This window comes from Odocoileus virginianus, chromosome 27 (assembly GCF_023699985.2).
Source record: "Odocoileus virginianus isolate 20LAN1187 ecotype Illinois chromosome 27, Ovbor_1.2, whole genome shotgun sequence".
Lineage (NCBI taxonomy): Eukaryota > Metazoa > Chordata > Mammalia > Artiodactyla > Cervidae > Odocoileus > Odocoileus virginianus.
The window spans coordinates 30,366,342-30,388,665 of NC_069700.1; the positions used below are offsets into that span (position 1 = coordinate 30,366,342).

Here is a 22,324-nt window from a genome sequence, read left to right on the forward strand (position 1 = left end):
TGCAGCCAATATTGTTCAACAGAATGGGCCCAATTATCCACAACAAGGCCCGATTGCAAGTCACACAACCAATGCTTCAAAAGTTGAAAGAATTGGGTTATGAAGTTTTGCCTCGTCTGCCTTATTCACTTGGCCTCTCACCAACTGTTGCTTCTTCAAGCATCTCAACCACTTTTTGCAGGGAAAAGACTTCCACAACCAGCTGGAGGCAGAAAATGCTTCCCAAGAGTTCTTTGAATCCTGAAGCATGGATTTTTATACTAAACAGACTTATTTCTCATTGGCAAAAATGTGTTGATTGTAATGGTGCCTATTTTGATTAATAAAGATGTGTCTGAGCCTAGTTATAATGATATAAAATTCACGGTCCGAAACCACCATTACTCTTGTACTAACCTAAATATTTTAGATTCTGCATAACTGATAACATATGGTATTTGTCTCTCTCTTTCTGACTTGCTTCACTTAGTATGATAATTTCTAGATCCATCCATGTTGCTGCAAATGGTATTATTTCATTCTTTTTAATGGTTGGGTAATACTCCATTGTGTATGTGTGTGTGTGTATACATCACATCATCTTTATCCATTCATCTGTCAGTGGACATTTAGGTTTTCATGTCTATTACAAGTAGTGCTTCTGTGAACATAGGGATGCATGTATCTTTTCAAATTATAGTTTTGTCTGGGTATATGTCTAGGACTGGAATTGCTGGATCATATGGCAACTCTATTTTTAGTTTTTTGAGGAACTTACATACTATTTTCCATAGTGAGTGCACCAATTTATATTTCCACCAATAATGTAGGAGGGTTACTTTTTCTCCCCACTGTCTCCAGCATTTGCTCCTTGCGGACTTTTGTTGATAGCCATTCCGACTGGTGTGATGTGATATCTCATTGTAGTTTTGATTTACATTTCTCTAATGAGCATCTTTTCATGTGCCTGTTGGCCATCTGTATGTCTTATTTGGTTGTTATTGTTCAGTCACTAAGTCATGTCCAATTCTTTGTGACCTCATGGACTGTAGTATGACAGGCTTCCCTGTCCTTCACTATCTCCCAGAGTTTGCTCAAATTCATGTTCATTGAGTCAGTGATTCTTTCTAACCATCTCATCCTCTGCTGCCCTCTTCTTTGGCCTTCAATCTTTCCCAGCATCAGGGTCTTTTCTAATGAGTCGGCTCATCACATCAGGTGGCCAAAATATTGGAGCTTCAACTTCAGCATTAGTCCTTCCAGTGAATGTTCAGGGTTGATTTCCTTTAGGATTTACTGGTTTGATCTCCTTGCTGTCCAAGGGATTCTCAAGAGTCTTCTCCAGCATCACAGTTTGAAAGCATCAATTCTTTGATGTTCATTCTCCAATGGTCCAGCCCTCATATCCATACATGACTAGTGGAAAACCATAGCTTTGACTATACGGACCTTTGTTAGCAAAGTGATGTCTCTGCTTTTTAACATGCTGTCTAGTTTGGTCATAGCTTTTATTCCAAGGGGCAAGTGCCTTTTAATTTCATGGCTGCAGTCACCATCTGCAGTGATTTTAGAGCCCAAGAAAATAAAATCTGTCACTGTTTCCACTTTTTCCCCTTCTATTTCCCATGGAGTGATGGGACCAGATGCCATGATCTTAGTTTTCTGAATGTTGAGTTTTAAGCCAACTTTTTCACTCTCATCAAGAGGCTCTTTAGTTCCTCTTCACTTTCTGCCATGAGAGTGGTATTATCTGCATATCTGAGGTCTTCTTTGGAGAAATATCTATTTTGGTCTTCTGCCCATTTTTCAATTGGTTTGGTTTTTTATTGTTGTTATTGAGCTGTATGAACTGTTTGTATATTTTGGAAATTAAGCCCTTATGAGTCACATTTTTTGAAAATATGGAGGAGAGCCTTCTTTCACATACAAGATGAGGACAAGATTATAGCCTGCATGTCCATCCTATGAGGGCTTCCCTGGTGGTTCAGCAGTAGGATCTGCCTGCAATGCAGGAACCACAGGAGACTCAGGTTTGATCCCTGGGTGGGGAAGATCCCCCTGGAGGAGGGCATGGCAACCCACTCCAGCATTCTTGCCTGGAGAATCCCATGGACAGAGGAGCCTGGTGGGCTATAGTCCATAGGGTTGCAAAGAGTCAAACTTGCCTGAGGCTACTGAGCACGCACGCATGTCCATCCTGTGATGCTCTGTCCTCTTCTCCCAAAGTGCTAGAGCAAGTGCTTAGACGAGTACACACACCCACATTGCCTGTGTTAGTCAAGGTTCTCCAGGACACAGAACCAGTAGGATATGTGTGTGTAGATAGGCAGATAGATGAGTGCTCAGTCGCTTAGTCATGTCTGACTCTTTGTGACCCCATGGACTGTAGCCCTCCAGGCTCCTCTGTCCGTGGGATTCTCCAGGCAAGAATACTGGAGCGGGTTGCCATGCCCTCCTCCAGGGGATCTGCCCGACCCAGGAATCACATCTGGGTCTTCCGCACTGCAGATGGATTCTTTACCGCTGAGCTACCAGGGAAGCCCAAGAGGAAAGTAGTTTCTACTGAATTGAGGATTCTCAACAGTTGCTGAGCCCAGAGATGCATGCTATTATGTCTTCTCATTTATTGAGTACAGCTGTTCATCCCTCCCAGCTACCAGGGACCTGTACATCCTGCGATAGGAAAAGTCAGAATTAAGGACTGAGACTTTTTGTGAAAAACAGGACTCAGTTTGTGAGTAAACCCATGAAAGGTCCTACAAATATTTTCATATTCATCAAAACAAAACACTAAAGCCAGGACACTAAAGAATCCATTTCCATCACAACATCTGACTTGTCTTCAGTCTGTCATGATGGATTCTGCGTGTTCAACTCCCCCTTACCATTCCTTATACACTGGAAAAAAAGTCAGGATCTCTCTCTCTTGAAGTTTCAGCATGCAGCTTGTAAATTATTTCTGTGTTTGTGGATGATGGCAGTCCCTTCTCTGTGTCTGTTTTCCTTCTCTCTCGGTGCTCACTGCCTTTCTGATGTTAGCCCGTGGAGCTGTTGACTGCCCTGAGATGCAGCACCAAACCCCGGGGCCATCAGCACTACTTAGACATGTTCCAGCGGCCACCCCGCCCCTCGCCCTCCTGACGAACGAAGAAGTGTAATTCTCAGGCTGGGGGACTGCCCCTGTCAGCTCCTTTTCTCTCTCCCAGAACTTCACCGCAAAACCCTTCCTCCTGGTTCTGTGATCTGCTCTGCCTCCTTTATTTAGTCCTGACGTCCTGGGTTCCACTTATAGCCCAAATGACCAGTGGGACTAAAATCTGAAATGGAGCCATGTAGGCTAGAATGTCATGAAGTTCAAGTTCAGGGAGGGGAACGGTGTTCTTCCTGAAGAGCATCCTCTCCAACATGGCTGGCAAGCTCTGCCACCCTCCCCGCCTCCCCTCCCCTCACTGGGGATACGTAGCCATCACAGAAACCTCAGGAGAAAGAGCTCTAGTGCTGTTTTCTGGAAAATACAGCAAAATAAAAGAATGAGGGTAGGAATCATTTCAGGCTCTGAAAGCAGGGCCATTACCACCACCATTTCAAGCAAGCTTATTAAAAAGTCGTTTGCCTCCGCATACGGAGATCAATCATATTTGCCAATGCCAAGGAACATGAAAGACCCCGTTACGACAGAAAGTGATGATGAGTTTGAGGCTGAGTAACCAATCCAAAGACAGAGGTTTAATCCATGGGGTCCTACATTTGTAAAAGTTTGGAGTTGAACTCAGTGACGGCGGAAGCCCTGAGCTGGGACTGTTGCAAGGGCATTGCCTCCAATGGGCCCAAGGAAATGTGTTAATCTAGACTTTAGATGACCTTCAAGAAAGAGCATAGGGGAAAATGCAGATGTCATATGTGAACATAATCAAGGCTTAAAAAAAATTACAGTGGATTTGCTTTCTCCTGTCCTCTTTGTGGTTATTAGTTGTTTTTTGTTTGTTTGTTTGTTTGAAGTCTTTACTGAATTTGTTGCAATACTACTGCTGTTTTATGCTCTGATTTTCTTGGCCACGAGGCATGTGGGATCTTAGTTCCCCAACCCAGGATTGAACCCACAGCCCCTGCATTGGAAGGTGAAGTCCTAACCACTGGACACCAGGGAAGTTCCAATATTACTTGTAATTCACACCCCCCCATAATAATTACTGTTACTATTACCGCCACCATCGCTACCTCATTTTGTACCCCTTCAATGTGCCAGGCACTGTGCTGGGTAGCTGATGTTATTTGTTATTCAGTCACTCAGTCATGTTTGACTCTGTGCGACACCAGGCTTCCCTGTCCTTCACCATCTCCCAGAGCTTGTTCAAACTCATGTCCATTGAGTCAGTGATGCCATCCAATCATCTCATCCTCTGTCATCCCCTTCTCCTCCTACATTCAGTCTTTCCCAGCATCAGGGTCTTTTCCAATGAGTTGGCTCTTCCCATCAGGTGACCAAAGTATTGGAGCTTCATTTTCAGCTTCAGTCCTTCCAGTGAATATTCAGGGTTGATTTCCTTTAGGATTGACTGATTTGATTTCCTTGTATATCTTGTCTAATTCTTGCAGCAATCTCACCGCAATGGTGTCATCATCTGATTTTAGTGACGAAATTGAAGCTCAAAGGGATTAAGTGGCCCAAGATGACTCACAGAAAGTTGCTGGCGGTCCCAGCCCACCTGCTCCCAAAACCCCTGTTCTTCCCATTCTGCCAGGCCCAGGGTCCCGCTGCGATTTCTCCTGCCAGCTTCCACTGTCCTCGTACCAAGTGAGCCCTCACCGACACTGGGTGGTCTCGGAAGGCCAGCCACACTTTTCCGGCTTCTCACCTCAACCACGACTTCCCAGTCTTCCCCCTGGCTCCTTCCCTTAGCTCAGCCCCTCGTGGCTGCCCTGGGTGATTCTCCTGAGCTGTGCTCACAGGTCCCAGCCCCCAGTAGGTGACCGCAGAGGCCGAGCCCAGGAGCCCTCATTACAAAGAAAGAAGCAATGGGTGTAACAGCACATCAAAAAGTGACTTTTGAACCTGGAAGCTGAAACCACTTCCGTTTGATGGTATCTGTTATTTACAAACCCGTTGACACATTTCCCCTAATCTCCAGCCTCTTGGAAGGAGACCAATTCCCGCATCAAGAAGCACTCTTTGTAAGGCAGTTATTTCACACACCAGCTGGCAGTTTGACCAGCAGTGAGCCTTCACTGGGGCATGGTTCTTTCCATTGACTTTTTTAAGCACTAGCTGATTTAAAGTCTAGTGAATAGAACCAAGCTCTATCTTGGAGTGCGAGAGTTTATTATCTCTACCAAAGAGCAATGTGAAACTCACTATTTTCATGTTAGTCCACCTGAAAGCTATATGCATTGCCAAATCAAACATCTTATTTTATATCCCTTAGGTGAACCCTGCCCTCTACCTCCCCAGTCAATGAGGGGTCCATACAAACTAGCCTCCCATGTGAGTGGGAGATGTTGGGAACAGGTGTAATATCCCTACCCACCCCCAGCCTGGAGCAGGGCAGTCTTGAATGCGCTCAGGCACCTCTGAGAACACCCTGTGCTATGTCTGGACTGCAGGGATGGAGGTCAGAAGCCGTGATGCAGGGGCCCTCCCCTGGCCCCAAATAGCATCCCTGGCAAACAGAGCCACATCCTGAAATGGAAAGAAGGGTTATGATCTACATCTTCTCCTCCAGGGCAGGTCTTAGAAGCTGGGTATATTCCTCCCTTGCTGAGATAAGGATTTTCAGGCATCTAAAGTAACATCTTTTGAATGGATGCCAACACAATCATGAACCCTCAGCTCCCTGAAATGTTTAGTTTTTAACAATTCATGCTGGTTACTCAGTGGAAAATTTTCCTTGTGCTTACCTAACCTGCACATTTGTTTGAGCTTTTCAACAAGTGCACTCATTTACTTAATTCTCTGAATATGTTCATGGAATATTATCACATACTGGAATAGTGATATCAATAAGCTCCTCAGCTTAATTAAGCATATACAATAGCCAAATGCCTAAGCTTCAGACAGAATGTGCTAATCTCATATAAATATTATGATTCCTTGGGTAGCCAGAATGAATATCCCATAGGAAAGGAATCTGGTCTCTCAGACATAGTATAATTTGATCATTTTTTTATAAATGAGAGCGTCTCGCCAAATATGATCACCAGGTACTGTCCTAGTGATAAGAAAGGAGCCCAGGTCTGGTGTTTTCATCCCAAGCTGAAATGCTCATCAATTACGGGGCACGTCCTCCTCTACAAGGGAGGGCCAGGGTGATGGGGTGCCCTGGAGAGAAGAAGACCCATGAGGGGAGTCAAAGCAAATTACAATATGTTTTTCTTAAAATCACTGATAGTTTTTAGAATGAACTGCATTTTTTCTCTCTCTGTGACTTAATAATGTTACCAAATATGATCTTAAATGAAAGAAGCATCTTGAAATTCCGGAGGACTGAAATATCATTTTGGAATGAAAAGGCTTAAAAACACATGCCAAGCATTAGACCACTTCTGGTCTCCCACCCTGTGCTCCGTCCCTGGACCTTTGGGTCTAGGGAACCCAGGGAAGGACCCAACTTCTTCTGCTCCAGCGGAGGGCTGCAAACTTCTCGGACCCCTTCCTCTAGCCCAAGCCAGTGAGAAAGCTCTCGGGCCGTGCTCCTGCTCTGGGTTCTCCCTGACTCTCCATCCTCCATCCTCCCCCTTCTCAGTCAGGTTCCTGAGCAATAACAGAGCCCTGACTAATAAGCCGAAACAGTCCCCATGGCCCCCAACCTATCACTGCAACTCAGGTCGTGAATATTTTCAGTCCTCGCATGTGGCAGGTCCCCCAGCACAGTTTTCAGCATGCTACAATAGCATCACATCTGAAGCATACTGCAGTGGGTCTTTAAATTTTAATTTCTTTTCATAAATACACACAGATACACTTTTACATAAACCATAAGGCATACTCACTTATTGATGTGTGATTTTGTTTTCATCTTACTTGGCTCTCACTTTCTCACCCAATTCATCCTCCACCCATTTCCACCCCCAGGTGGAACAACTTTGTAGATTCCCATGCAGATCACCTCCACACTCATAAGTGCATGTATATGGGTGCACGCACGCGCACACACACATACACACATGCATGATTATACATATATACATGTATGGGAGGTTCATATTATTTTACCAAACAGGATTATTTATGCCTTTTCCCTCCACTGTCTTCTTTGCTTCTTTTTTTCTCCTTTCCTGCTGTGTTGAATTGTTAAAATTGCAGCCTTCCCTCTACAACGCTCTCCCCTGCCTTTTTTCTGATTCTCTATTATTTGGCTGCTATGGCACATATTTTTATTCTTCTAGAATTAAAAGGTTAGTGAAACAAAGTCCTCAGTTACAAATCCACCCTCCTCCACCCACAACCAGGGCTATAGCTTGTTTCAACTCCCCTTTGGACATCCTCTCACCTTAGCTCCAATGTTCTTGCTACTTAAAACTTTAGTTTTTACACACACACACAACACACACACACAGTGTGTTTTTAGTAGCTACTGAATATTTTTACTTACATACTCTACTTTTTATGTACATCTTTGTTTCTTTTATTTTCCATATTTGAGTTTATTTTTCTTCTTGCTGCTCATCATCATAAGGTTTTACACTTGCCTTGTTGTTCAGTTGCTCAGTCGTGTCTGACTCTTTGAGACCTCATGGACTGCAGCACACCAGGCTTTTCTGTCCTTTACCATCTCCCAGAGCTTGCTCAGACTCATGTCCATCGAGTCGGTGATGCCATCCAACCATCTCATCCTCTGTTGTCATACATGACAAGAGACCCTGAGGGAGGCCTGGGGAGTGTGCTGGGCTCTGGAGCTGCTCAGGTTCCTGATGTCATTCCCACCCACCCCCGCCCCACTCCCACCCCAGGACCTGGCTCTGGCCCCCGTTTCAGCTTGCTGGGCTCTCAGATTTCATTGCTGTATCTCAGTTCAGTTCAGTCACTCAGTCACGTCCGACCATTTGCTACCCCATGGACTGCAGCACGCCAGGCTTCCCTCTCCATCACCAACTCCCAGAGTTTACTTAAACTCCTGTCCACTGAGTCGGTGATGCCATCCAACCATCTCGTCCTCTGTCTTCCCCTTCTCCTTCTGCCTTCAATCTTTACCAGCATCAGGGTCTTTTCCAATGAGTCAGTTCTTCTCATCAGGTGGCCAAAGTATTGGAGCTTCAGCTCCAATGAATATTCAGGACTGATTTCCTTTAGGATTTACTGGTTTCTGGCAGTTCAAGGGATTCTCAAGAGTCTTCTCCAACACCACAGTTCAAAAGCATCAATTCATTGGTGCTCAGCTTTCTTTATGGTACAACTCTCGCATCCATACATGACTACTAGAAAAACCAAAGTTTTGACTAGATGGACCTTTGGTGGCAAAGTCAAGTCTCTGCTTTTCAATATGCTGTCTGGTTTGTCATAGCTTTTCTTCCAAGGAGAAAATGTCTTTCAGTTTCATGACTGCAGTCACTGTCTGCAGTGATTTTGGAACCCAAGAAAATAAAGTCTGTCACTCTTTCCATTGTTTCCCTGTCTATGTGCCACGAACTACACTTGCATAGTTCTTGTTATATGCCAGGCAATCTTCCAAGCACTTTACATACGTGACCTAGTTCAGTCCTCTCAACAGATACTGTCATTATCTCTATTTTGCAGATGAGAAAACTGAGGCACACTGACATGCCTACTGACCCGAAGCTGTCCAGCAAATGACCTGGCTGGTCTGCAGACGAGGCAGCCTGGCTCCAGAGCCCATGCAGTCTTGTCTGGCCGCCTCTCAGTGAGTCCTGTTGGAGAGGGGGCTCTGTGCATAATGAAGGTTTAGTGCTCTTACAGTGGAAAATTACCTTCTTGTGTCCTCACCTATGAATGATAGTTGGACTGTGTATAAAATCCAGGTTGACAATTATTTCCCTCCATTGTCTCCTGGGCCTGTTGCTGTCACTGAAGTGGGGGGCTGTTGTCTGAGTTGTTCTTTGCAGGTTCCCTGGAGCCTGGTAATAGTGGTTCTTTTTCCCTGAAGTTCTTGCAGTTGCACTATGATGTGTGCAGGGGTAGGTTTATTTTTATTTATCCTGCTTGATGCTCAGAGTGCACTGTCAACCCAAGGGCTTATGTTTGCCTTCAATTCTGGAAAAATCTCAACTGCTATCTTTTCAAATATTGCTTCTTCACTATTACCTCATTCCCTTCTCCCAGGACTCTTATCAGACTGATGATGAAGCCTCTCAGTCGCTTCTCTGTGACTCTTAACTGCTCTTGCCAGCTTTACCTCTTGTTTTCTGTGCTGTGTTTGGGATGGATTTTTCTATACTATCTCCCAGTTCACTAATTCACCCTTAAAATATGTCCAGTATGGGGTTTAGTCCCTTATCCCTTCTATTATTTTTTGTTTGTTTGTTTCAATGATTCTAGTTTTCTTTTCAAAATTTCTTTCCTAGCCACTTGCTCATATTTCATTTATATTAATACCTATTTGCTGCATGATTTCTTGTTCCTTTTAAAGAAAACTTACACCTGCACTCACCTCTTTGAGTATTCTCAACATGCTTATTTTGAAGTCTGTCTTGGGAGTGTAGACTGGAACAGTTGTGATGAAGAGTAGTGTTAATTCAGTATGCCAATCTGCTGAGACCCAGCAAAGGAGATTTCTCACAGACTTACAAGACTCCATGATGAATGGCCATCACAGTGCTATTTCTGTTCATGGAAATGGGGGCAATCTAGTTATTCCAGCCTCCAGAAAGGGAAGTAAAATTTGGGAGTCGGGGGTACTTACTATGGAATGTATGTAGCATTACAAACTGAGAGCTAGATGCACATAGAGCAAAAGAGGTAGATGTCAAAAACACAGTACTGATAAATAAGCAGGAAACAGAATGAGATCTTTAGCACAATGTTACTTCTATAACTTAAAAATTACACAGAGTTTATAATGCCGATTATAATATTACATTCAATACAAAGATGCACATCAAACAAATTAGTATGTGTGCCTGCTGGAGGAAGAGGAGAATAGGAATGGGGGTGGGGTGTAAGGCACGGGGATAAAAATGCACATACACACACACACACACACACACACACACAGAGGAGGCTTTCTCCAGCCTGATGAGGATGGCATGCAGTAAACGGAAGAGTAAGAATAATTCAACCCTCTGTGCTTCTGTATCAATAAATGTCTTCTTCTGCCTGTCCAGAAAACTACTTTTTCATCTCTCACAAATTCATGTCCCAACTATTGATTTTGCTATCTTTTCTTAGCATTAGATTTATCCTTATGTTTTGGCGTTTGGGTGGACAGGTTCATTTTTGATGAAAACCACTTTCTTTCTTTCTTTCTCTTTCTCCCTGCCCCCTGTGCTCACCCCTCTCTGTCTGACAGCCCCTCCAGGCCCCCAATCCAGAAGCAGCTCTAAGAAGGACAATCTGAAGCCTCTGCTCCCAGTGGTACTGGGATGGGGCTGTGGCCGACCCGGTCAGAAAGTCAGTGGGCATCTCGGCTCAGCCAATAGAGACTGAGTTTGCCCTTTCTTCCTTCTTGGGCCTGCGTGGGGTATGAACTCAGCCCCAGGCAGCCCAGGAATAACTAGTTTTCCTCGGTCCCCTTTCACTCCCAGGCTGGGTGGCAGGGAGTCTCCCCTCGACCTGTGGCATCAAACTGTGTCTTGCACAGCACACTCTTGATCTTCCTGCATCTGGACCAGAGTCCTGAGGCTGAAGGCTTAAGCTCCGCTTTCCGCTGCGCTTTCTGCCCCACTTCTGGTCTTCAGAAATATGTCTTGTCATCTAACCAAGCAAAGCCTTCTCAATAGTCTTTTTTAATCTTACCCACCATTGCTGAGGTGGGAAGAGGTGATTAGGTTGTCAGATTACACAAACATGTTTAGATAAAGCCTGATGAAATATTTATTAGCAAGGAGGAGATGCAGGTGCCTGCTTTTAAGGCTTCAAATGATTTATGTACTCATTTATTGGAAATTCATCTAAGACTGCACACTTACTTTATGCTAGGCCCATTCTTTTTACTAACAGCCTTACAAACTGCTCAGGGAATACAGCCTATGGTAATCACAGTCCTCTGTTTAGAACACAGAGAAACCAGCTTCCATGTCACAGTCGAAAGCAATGCTCCAAATTCAGAACCACTAACTGGACCTTCCCTTTCAAAGAGGCCCCTTGCAGTAAACATTCTCTGTGTTCTCCATACACCCCAGTCCTGCTACTGAAGTGTATTTTCTTTTCATTTATTTTTATTAGTTGGAGGCTAATTACTTTACAATATTGTAGTAGTCTTTGCCATACATTGACATGAATCAGCCATGGATTTACATGTATTCCCCATCCCGATCCCCCCTCTCACCTCCCTCCCCATCCCATCCCTCTGGGTCATCCCAGTGCACCAGCCCTGAGCACTTGTCTCATGCATCCAACCTGGACTGGTGATCTGTTTCACACTTGATAATTTATATATTTCAATGCTATTCTCTCGGATCATCCCACCCTCACCTTCTCCCATAGAGTCCAAAAGTCTGTTCTATACATCTGTGTCTCTTTTTCTGTCTTGCATATTGGGTTATTGTTACCATCTTTCTAAATTCCATATATATGCGTTAGTATACTGTATTGGTGTTTATCTTTCTGGCTTACTTCACTCTGTATAATGGGCTCCAGTTTTATCCATCTCATTAGAACTGATTCAAATGTATTCTTCTTAATGGCTGAGTAATATTCCATTGTGTATATGTACCATAGCTTTCTTATCCATTTGTCTGCTGATGGGCATCTAGGTTGCTTGAAGTGTATTTTCATTTGATTTCCCTGGGCTACAGTACAATAGCAGTGTAGTCAAATAGAAGAAGAGATTTCTACCTGGGTCCAAAGCCCTTCGGAATTACCTAGGACTCTAGTATAAGCCGTCCTCCCCCGTTCAACCCCTCCCTCGACCAATGTACACCTGGCCTTCTCCACTCTCTTACCCCAAAGGCTCTCTTTGGCTGGAATGGCTTTCCCAACCCCCCTTAACCCCTTTGCTCTTTCTGGAACCCACCCAAATCTCACCTTTAGTAATGATGCCTTTCCCAACACCACTAGCCCACCTTTTCCTCGTTTCAACTTCCCTCTACCATTGACTGAGGTTGAGCCCTTCAGAGTCTGTCACCTTATAAATATGTCTGAAAGTGCCTCGATGCCTAGAGCTAGTGTCTTGTGTCACAGATGCTGGTTTGTTATCTTCTAATCCCACCCAAGAGTCTGGAGATACAAGGAAGCAGATATTATCACAGTTATATTATTATTCCCTATTTTTCAAATGATAAAATTGAGGATTAGAGATGTTAAGTAAGCTGCCGTACTAGAAAGTAACTGAGTTGAAATTTGAACTTGAATCAAAATCACTGCAGACAGTGACTGCAGTCATAAAATTAAAAGATGCTTGCTTCTTGGAATAAAAGCTATGACAAGTGTAGACAGCATATTAAAAAGTGGAGACATCACTTTTCCAATGAAGGTCCATATAGTCACAGCTATGGTTTTCCAGTAGTCGTGTATGGATGTGAGAGTTGGACCATAAAGAAGGCTAAGCACCGAAGAATTGATGCTTTTGAACTGTGGTGTTGGAGAAGATTCTTGAGAGTCTCTTACACGTCAAGGAGATCAAACCTGTCAATCCTAAGGGAAATCAACCCTGAATATTCATTAAAAGGACTGATGTTGAGGCTCCAATACTTTGGTCCCCTGATGTGAAGAGCTGACTCATTGGAGAATACCCTGACGCTAGGAAAGACTGAAGGCAGGAGGAGAAGGGGACAACAGAAGATGAGATGGTCTGATGGCATCACTGACTCGATGGACATGAGTTTGAGCAAAGTCTGGGAGATGGTGAAGGACAGGGGAGCCTGGTATGCTGTAGTCCATAGGGTCACAAAGAATCGGACACAACTTAGTAGTAGTGTGGTGTGAGTTGCCCAGTCATGTCTGACTCTTTGCAACCCCATGGACTGTAGCCCACCAGGCTCCTCTGTCCATGGGATTCTCCAGGCAAGAATGCTGGAGTGGGTTGACATGCCCTTCTCCAGATCTTCCCAACTCAGTGATCAAAAACCCAGGTCTCCTGCATTGCAGGGAGGGTCTTTACCATCTGAGCTACAGGGAAGTCCTTAGTAACAACTCTTGACCTACACATTTGTAATCACTGTAGTATAAATCAAAATGGCAAAGAGGTTTGCATCATCTCAAGTCCAACTTCAACTGACTGGTTATCACTACCCGAAGTGCTGGGTTGAAGAGCCAAAGTCAGGCTCAGCAGAAAGGCAAACCATCCACGACGGAGGACCAAGGCCTGCTGTGAGTTCAGCTTTTTCAAGGAAGAGCACGTGGGCCACCTGTTTGCCGTCCACCACATCACAACTAACTTTCTTGAGCTGGAATGGAGTACTTCTATTAGTCTAGTTCTGTATGTTCCACAGCACTTAGAACATAGTGCTTAACACAGTGAAGGGGCAATAAATAGATATTGCTTGACTGTAACATCAACATCCTCAATAAGGCACCCCATGGGGGAAGCTGCACAAACAGCCTGCAACAACTATACTGGGATAACGTAAGTGAAGGGCTCTGGTCTGGACCAGCTAAGCCGCTTTCCCTTGGTGCATGATTTCAAACTAATATGCCTGCAAAATAAAGTATGAAGCTTCAGGAAAATTGTTTCATGCAGGAAACTGAGTATCAATGTGAAAATTGTGTTTTGCTTCTGTGTGATGGTTATACCTCTCGTATAAACTACCACTTGCTACAGACAAACCGTGTACAAGAAGTGCACTGCCTGCACGTGCCCTCCACGCAGCTGTTTCTGAGGTCCTGCATCTCTGCTGGAGCTCCGTGCACTCCTGCATCCCTTGCTGCCACCCCTACTCTGTCAGTTAATGAATCTGAAAGGGAGAGAAGGTGTTTCTCGCATGTACCGTTGTAAATTACCGGAGACCAAATTGCTAATTACCACCATTCCCCTACAAGCAGAGCGCTCCTCCCCTCTGCGGCATCTCCTGCCTCGGGTTGGGAGTCCTCTGTTTCCGTTTCATCTCTTTTCCATACCTCGGGACAGGGACGTGTCCAGGAACCCAGGCCAAAAGCAGCAGATTTATCACCATGCTAATGACAGCGAGCTGCATGCAGAGTGATTTCTGCAATCCCCCTCAACTCCTTTTGCCAAGACCTGTGGAGCTGCAAGATCCAGCCGATTACAGAGACTGTTATCATCACATGAAGAATGGCTCTGTTGGAAAACGCAATTAGATATCAGCCATGAGGCTATCTTTAGAAGCTTGTTGGCAAAGATCTCAAAAACGAAAATCGCCATGTGGCGGATTTGTAGATGTTAGCCAAATTGGCCAAAACTGAGAATCACTAAACACATTTTCAACCTACCTCTATCAGTATGAGGCATTCTGACGACCCACCTCGTGTCCCCTAGGTATGGCTCACCATTCAGGGAATGGGTGTCTTTGTTTGCAGAGATTATAGAACTCTCAGTCCTGGTGGCAAAACCTCCCTCATAATTTTCATGAGCACCGTTTCCTAGGCTGGGACAGTAAGAATCTCTCAACCTATCATTCCAAAATAGCTTCCCCAGGGCTTGGGAATGGAGAAGGAAATGGCAACCCACTCCAGTATTCTTGCCTGGGAAATCCCATGGCCAGAGGAGCCTGGTGGGTTAAGGTCCATGGAGTCGCAAAGAGTCTGACACAACTGAGTAACTAAACTGCCGTCAGGCTTGGGAAAATGGCCCTGTGGGAAGCATGTAGACGAGGAGGCACCTGGTCAGAGAGACAAGTTGTCAGGGAAGCCAGCTGTTGAGGATGTTCCTGGTGGGGAAACTTGTTGTCATCAGGGTAGTTTCCAGAGGGGCAGGCAGCCCCATGTGACTCTAAAGGAGCAGGTCATTGTCCAGTCTCATTAGGAGGGAGGCATCCAGGCACATGGGGCTTCCCTGGTAGCTCAGATGGTAAAAGAATCCACATGCAGTGCAGAAGACCTGGGTTCAATCCCTGGGTCAGGAAGATTCCCTGAAGGAGGGCATGGCAACCCACTCCAGTATTCTTGCCTGGAGAATCCCCATGAATAGAGGAGCCTAGCGGGCTACAGTCCACGCAGTCGCCAAGAGTCGGACATGACTGAGCGACCAAGCACAGCACAGTACTCAGACACATAAGAGGCTTGTGGTACAAGGCACCTGTGCAGATACCCAAGGAACCATCCAGGAACCACGTAACATCAGTGCTCCCTACTATGGACCTGAGAAAGCCCTTGATGACCTCCTCAAAATCAAGAGAGGGGCCTCAAGGGGTACTGCATTTGCCATAGCATTATCTCCTTTCATTTGAAGACTATGTATGCTGTGCTTCTTTAAAAATCAAGTCAGCAATTTTGGAGGCTCAGCCCAGCACCACCTCTGTGCTCCCAGCTTGTTGACTCTGCTGACACAGACAGTTTGATCATGCGGGGAAGAGACTGTTCCAGGTTTCAGGTCCTGATGGCTCCAGGCTCATCCAGTGCTCATCCTTGGGCCAGGTTCCCACCTCCCCACTCCCTTCTAACACAGTCCCTATGTTCTCATGGCCCCCACTTGGAATTGGGGTGTGAGGGTTGCTCTGCCCAGTCCTTGGCTCCCTCTGTCTGCCTAGTCATCTCTAGGGGGGACGCTGGAAGTCATGGCAGACTTGCACTGTGACACGCCGGGAGATGGTGCTCTCCAAGGTGGAGCTGAGGACCCTGGGGATGTTTAATCCAGAGAGGACATGTCTAAGTGGAGAAACCATAGCATCCTCAGATGTATGAAGGGGTCTCACTGACCATGAGAGAGGATCCTTTCTCTATGCTCTTCCAGAGAACAGACCAAGTCCAAATGGGAAAATTACAAGGAGTCATGCATCAACACCACATCAGTAATTCCTTATGTATGGTTTAACCGGTGGAACAGCCCAGGTACATGCAAGTGAGAGGTTAAATAACCATTTCATTCTGTAGAAGGGACTCCTCAATTAGGTGGGGAAATTAAACTGAATGGCCTCTGCCATCCCTCCCAACCTTAATAGTCTAGGAATGCCCTAGAACTTTCAGGGAATGACCAGGTCTCCTGTGACCACTTCACTGGAAACTCAGTTCAGGCGTAGCCTTTTAGGCATGTGCTGTGCTGAGTCGCTTCAGTCGTGTCTGACTCTGCGACACTAGGGACCGTAGCCCACCAGGCTCCTCTGTCCATGGGAGTCTCCAGGGAAGAATACTGGAGTGATTGCTGTGCCCGCCTCCAGGGGATCGTTCTGACCCCGGATCTAACCTACATCTCTACAGTCTCCTGCATTGGCAGGCAGGCTCTTTACCACTAGCACCGCTGGGAAGCCATCTGAGACATAGAACACACTTTATACGAGGAAGGGAGGCGGTGAAGTTCCCAGGCTCTCTCAGAATCCCCCAGTGACCTGATGTCGTATCCCAAATGCGATGTGCATTACAGACAGCCCTGACGTGTTAACTAGTCCGTGGAGCCCTGGGACGTAAACAAACCCCAGGGCGGCCGCTGCAGCCAGGCCTCAAACACGGCATCACGGAGCTTCAGAGATGGGGGAAGTCAGGCGGTCATTCCATCCCAGCTCCCACCCCAGGCAGGAATTCTCCGTCCAACAGCCCAGCACGTAGCTGCCCAGCTCCTGCTTGAGCGCCTTCAGGAGGGGACCCACTGCTTGGCCAGGAGATTTAGTCCATTTTGAGACAACTTAATCCACATGGAGACAGTCCTCGTGAGCCATTTCTTTCTTCCCCATACTGAGCCCCAAATCTGCCTTCGTTCAACTTGACTTTTACCCTCGGCAGTAGGACAGAAATAAATCTGTTGCCTCAGCCATATAACAATGTTTAGATTTTTAAAGACAGCCATTGTCTCCAGAACTCCAAATGTTATTTTTTTTCCTGTCTAAACATCTCCAGTCACCTTAGCCATTTCTCACATGGTGTGGTTTCAGACCCTCACCAGCATGGTTACCATCTTATAAGTATTTTCTGTTTTACGAATGTTCTTTACAAAAAGTAGCTCCTAGAACAAATAACCCACTGTATTCTGACCAGTGCGGAGTACAGCGGTGCCCTCACCTCCCTTGTTCCGCTCACTGTGAAAAGTGAAAATGTTAGTCCCTCAGTCATGTCCGACTCTGCGACCCCGTGGACTGTAGCCCGCCAGAATCCTCTGTCCGTGGAATTCTCCAGGCAAGAATACTGGGGTGGGTTGCCATTTCCTCCAGGGGATCTTCCTGACCCAGGGATCGAACAAACCTGGGTCTCCTGCATTATAGATGGATCTTTACCATCTGAGACACCAGGGAAACCACTAGACCCGTATTCATGCAATATGGTATTAGACGTGTTTCCTACCAAATGACCAACTGTTGTGTTCATATGAATGTTATCGTCCACTAAAACCACAGTATTTTTTTTATTTGACACAGTTTCTTTATAGCTTAAAAGAAAGAAGTGGATTTCAAGGGGGCCCAATAAATTATTAGAAGATCAAATCCTGCCTCCCCCTGCATTAATAATGGACATACAGAACTATTTAGGAGACTATAGCCCCAGCAAAGTTATGAGGGACAGACTGAGATGACTGAACCCACAGATACTGCCCCCAAAGGTGGAATGTGTGCTTGCACTGATGTGCTGGGGCCTGATCTCTGCAGCCTTTTCTTCCAGACATCCAGGGCATGAAGGGCTCTTCTTGGAAGCTGTACCCACCTTTTAAAAAATCTTTATTTATCTATTTTTCTGTGCCAGGTCTTATTTGCAGCGTGTGGAATCTTTAATTGTGGCACGTGGGATCTAGTTCCCTGACCGAGGTTTGAACCCAGGACCCACCCCTGCACTGGGAGCACGGAGCCTCCAGGGAGGAGAGGTCCCTGTGCCCACTTTTGCCTTTCTCACGCTGCCTAAGGTCTTTAACTCGCCACCTGCTTCCAAGGCCACCTCTTCCTCCAGCCCGCTGAGGACTCACCAGGGCTTTCCTCTGTGTCTTTGACAGGTCGCCTGAAGGAGGAGATCACCCAGCGGCATGTGCAGCAGGTGGCTCTAGGTGGGTACAGGGTGGGGCCTGCAGGCGGACGGCGAAGGTCACACAGGCTGACCTGGGGAACCCACGCCTCGCTGCCCTCAGGAAGGTCGGGGTGGGGAGGACCGCTGTCGGGGCAGCTTCCTCTGGACGCCCCTCCTCTCTGGCGCCAGGCTCCCCCTCCAATGTGCTTGCGTCTGGCGGTCAGCACCTGGCACCCACCCTCCCAGCGGCTGCCTCATCCTCTGACTTTTTCCACCCCACATTCCAACCTGAACTCACCGGCTATATCCCAGCCCCTCAGGGTCCTACTCGGAGCTTTCTAGAACCATGACCAGCTAATCCCAGAAGGGACAGTTGGTGGTGAAAACAGCTCCAGGTGGCTGAATGCTCTCTGTGCACTGTTTGTGTTCCCAGCAGTTCTGAGGTCAGTGCCTTTTCTGGATGAAGGTGATTCAGGGGCTTGCCCAGGGTCACAGGCTAGCAACTGTCGGCGCTAGGACTTGAACCAGGCCTCTGAGTCCACTCTGGGCGCCCTTGGTCCGCATGCTATTTACTGCCCACAGCAATGATGGGCCCAGAACGCAAGCACTAAACCAATAGAGTGATATTCTGAAAGGCCCTGGGCACCTCTTAGGCAGTGGGTATCCACTGAAAATGCCCCCTTGTGATACACAGCCCAGGGAAGTCACCCAGGGAGCGTGTCCGGCTCCCTGGAAAGCTGGCGGAGCAGGGTTCCTGGGCAGGACCCCCGTGTCCTCACCACCTAGCTGGGGATCAAGCCTTCTAGAGCTTTGATTAAATAAGCTATTCTTGTATTCCAAACAAGGGGGTCCCCCTTGAGAATGTCTGAGCCCTGGAATCACCTATAGCTGGAGAAGCCTTGCACCCAGGGTCTCTGGGGGCTACAGAGCTGAGCCCCAGCATCACGAGGGTAATCCATTTGACTCCAGTAACTTGGATTAAGGGGGAGGTTGGTTGTTCACTTTCGGTCATAACAATGATCATATCAAATAACTAGCGATTACATCAGAAACATACAACAAGGAAGCCTAAGACACCCAGACAGAACCCAAGCTTTTCCCTGTTGGGCCTGGGACTGAAGGGTCGGGCAGATGTGCAGAGGCTGCCCTCCTCTTGCCAGAGGCCTGCCTGTGCAGAGGCTTGGAGCTGATATTCTGTGCAGGGTCAGCAGAGCACCTTCCTCCAAATGCAGCAGGGCTCCTGGGGTCCTCACTCCCAGGGCCAGGCTTGGGCGGGGCACAAGAACCTCCACTGGAAGCTGTGTCGAGGTGCAGGTCACTGAATGGGGAGTTATCCCTGGGGCTGCCCTGTAGGCCTCTTCTCCAGTATCCATGATGCTTGTTGCACAGAAGTAATGATGTGGAAAATACCACTCAGATCATTCCAAGGGCAGTTTTGCTCTAGGGTCTGGGGAGCCGTTTCCATGGCTTTCAGGGCAGGACGTGCTCCAGGCTTTCTGCTCCCCCAGTCCCAACCCTGCCACGTGTCTTCAACAGCAGGCTCCTCCTTAATTCCTCCGCTCACCTCTCTGGAGCCTTCTTCCAAAGTATAGCCGATGTCAGGTTCAGCAGGGCCCAGCTTCGCCTGAAGTAATCAGCAAACCTCAAACGAAAAACACTGTGGCTGAGTCTAATTAAGAGCATTTGAAATGCCTATTTATCTTAAAAGCTGACTATCCCAATTAAAGAGGAAGTGGTACTGTCTCCAGCTGCCATCTTGAGATCAAACGCCACGTTGCTATCCAGGCACCTTGGGAGCTTGTCTGACGGGTCTGTGTGGACCCACCGATGCGCTGTGTCCCAGGGGCCCTCAGTGCAGAAACTTCCCCTTGAGAAAGTCTCGATGCAGCAGGTCACTTACAGCGCCATTTCCTGCCTTAACCCTCGCCCTTCAGACTGGCGTTGGAGCTGAAGGCCAGGACGCACAGCTTCTGTAAGACCAAAGACAACTCACTCAGTGCATTTGGCTTCCTGACGTTCTATAGTTTGGGCTTCGGTGGAGCGATGAGGCGGTGACTATGCCCGCTCTTGCCCTTCCACTCCTGTGGCTTTGTTTGTATGGCAGTCCCTTCCCTTTCTATTACATTTCTTTGTGTGCTTCTTCTCCTCTCTACTTTCCCTTCATTTCTAATATTCCCTTTGGTAGTATTTCTTTCTTTTGCTTCCATGTTCCTAAGTTTCCATGAATGTGCAGGCAGGGGTTGGTTGGTTGGATTTGGGATTTTGGGGGGTGGAGGGGTTCAGGAGTAACGAGTGAGTCTGAGCAGGAGAGGTTTTCTCATGTATTTTGCATAAGAATGCATCTCTGTTTGTGGGTGTAGACATATGCCCAAGAAAATTTGCAGAAAGGCAGTCTCGAAAAGCAGAGGTTTAATGGTGAGGTGAGAAATGCCATGGGGCTTTCCAGGTGGTGCTAGTAATAAAGAACCCACCTGCCAATGCAGAAGACATTAGAGACCTGGGTTCAATCCCTGGGTTGGGAAGATCTCCTGGAGGAGGGCATGGCAAGCCACTCCAGTATTCTTGCCTGGAGAATCCCATGGACGGAGGAGCCTGGTGGGCTACAGTCCCTGGGGTTGCAAAGATTCTGACATGACTGAAGGGACAGCACTCACACATTGTTCTATCCACTCTCCTCTTCCCACTGTAGCCCCGAACCAAGTCAACTGTGACCTTCCCCACAAAGCCTCGCCTGCCCCCTTCTCCCCAGTCTGATTGTCCTCCAACTTCAGGCACCTCTGCTGGAGCACCACCCTTGTCCTGTAATTATTTATCTCCATATCTATTCTCCACTTGAAAATACGAGCTCCTGGGAAGCTAGGTGCAGTCGAATTCATTTCTGTCCCCGCAGCAGCTGGCACAGGCAATAAACAGGCCAGAGTCAACGCTTCCCCAGATGACTCTGAGACTCACGCATCTTACAGAAGTGTAATGAGACATTTGAACATAAAATAAGTCCATTTAAAGGAAGTAGAAGGAGTAAATGCCTTTGGACCCCACAGCTGAGCAGATTACAGCGTGCAGGCAGTAAATCCGACTCTGTCTTATCTAGCCATGGAGCAGAAAGAGGAGCACCCGGAGTTCCATAGTTTTCATTTTCTGACAACAGGAAGCATGCTAATTTATCTGCAGAAACAGAATTTCTTCTGGAACCAAACACAAAGCAGAATATATTGTGAGGACCTTTGTATAAAGGACTCTGAGTGACACAGTGAACGTCATCGTCAGCTGCAGTTTTGCAGAGGTTGCTGAAATGTTGTCCCACAAGATGGTTCTTGCCTCGACCCTCTATAGAAGCGAGAGGCCCATCAGGAGCGCGACTCGCTGAGGGTGTCTCTGGGAGCGGCGAGGTGACACGCGCCGGGCGCCCAGCCCTCTGATGGCCACACGGAGCAGGAGCAGGACGGGGAGAAGCCGCCCCAGGACGCAGGGCTGTGCCCTCTCTCTCAAGTGTCTCTGCTGAGCAGTATTTGATCGGGGCTGGCTCTCCTTCAGCTCACCACCAGAATTCTACCAAGTGCCTGTGATTAAAATTTAAAAGGCACATGGCACTGCTGAGAGGCATGTGAAATGTGACAGGTGAGAGCACACACCAGGCCCTCGGGGCTCAGAGAACTGAACAGAGAGTGGGCCCCAAGGTGTCACCAGGGCCGTGGGCCTGAGCCGAGCCTGGAAGAATGGGCAGGACTCAGAACCTCAGAGAGGGGCGTGGGGGCAGAGAGGGCTGCGGTGTGTGTGTGCGTGTGTGATGTATATATGTATACGTATATGTATGTGGGGCATATGTGTGCATGTAGTTTGTGTGTGAGATATATGTATGTATGAATGTAGGGGGTGTGTGTGATATGTATGTGTATGTATGTGGGGGGTATGTGTGTATGTAGTGTGTGCAATATATGTGTATATGTATGAATGTAGGATGTGTGTGTGTGATGTGTATGTTTATGTATGTGGGGTACGTGTGTATGTAATGTATGTGATATATGTGTGTATGTATGAATGTAGGGTGTGTGTGGAATGGCAACCCACTCCAGTGTTCTTGCCTGGAGAATCCCAGGGATGGAGGATCCTGGAGGCCTGCCATCTATGGGGTCACACAGAGTCAGACACAACTGAGGCGGCTTAGCAGCGGCAGCAGGGTCTGTGTGTGTGTGTATG

At 47.0% G+C, this 22,324-nt stretch overlaps 1 protein-coding gene across 3 annotated transcripts in view; it reads left to right on the top strand.

Moving 5' to 3' along the window:
• KIF6 (kinesin family member 6) overlaps positions 1-22,324 on the top strand; it is a 388,869-nt gene that overhangs the window by 335,985 nt on the left and 30,560 nt on the right. For all 3 annotated transcript variants that reach the window (XM_070456501.1, XM_070456503.1, XM_070456504.1), the window contains exon 16: positions 18,117-18,167. In XM_070456501.1, coding sequence (XP_070312602.1) covers positions 18,117-18,167 — 51 coding nt within the window. The remainder of the gene's footprint in view (positions 1-18,116; positions 18,168-22,324) is intronic.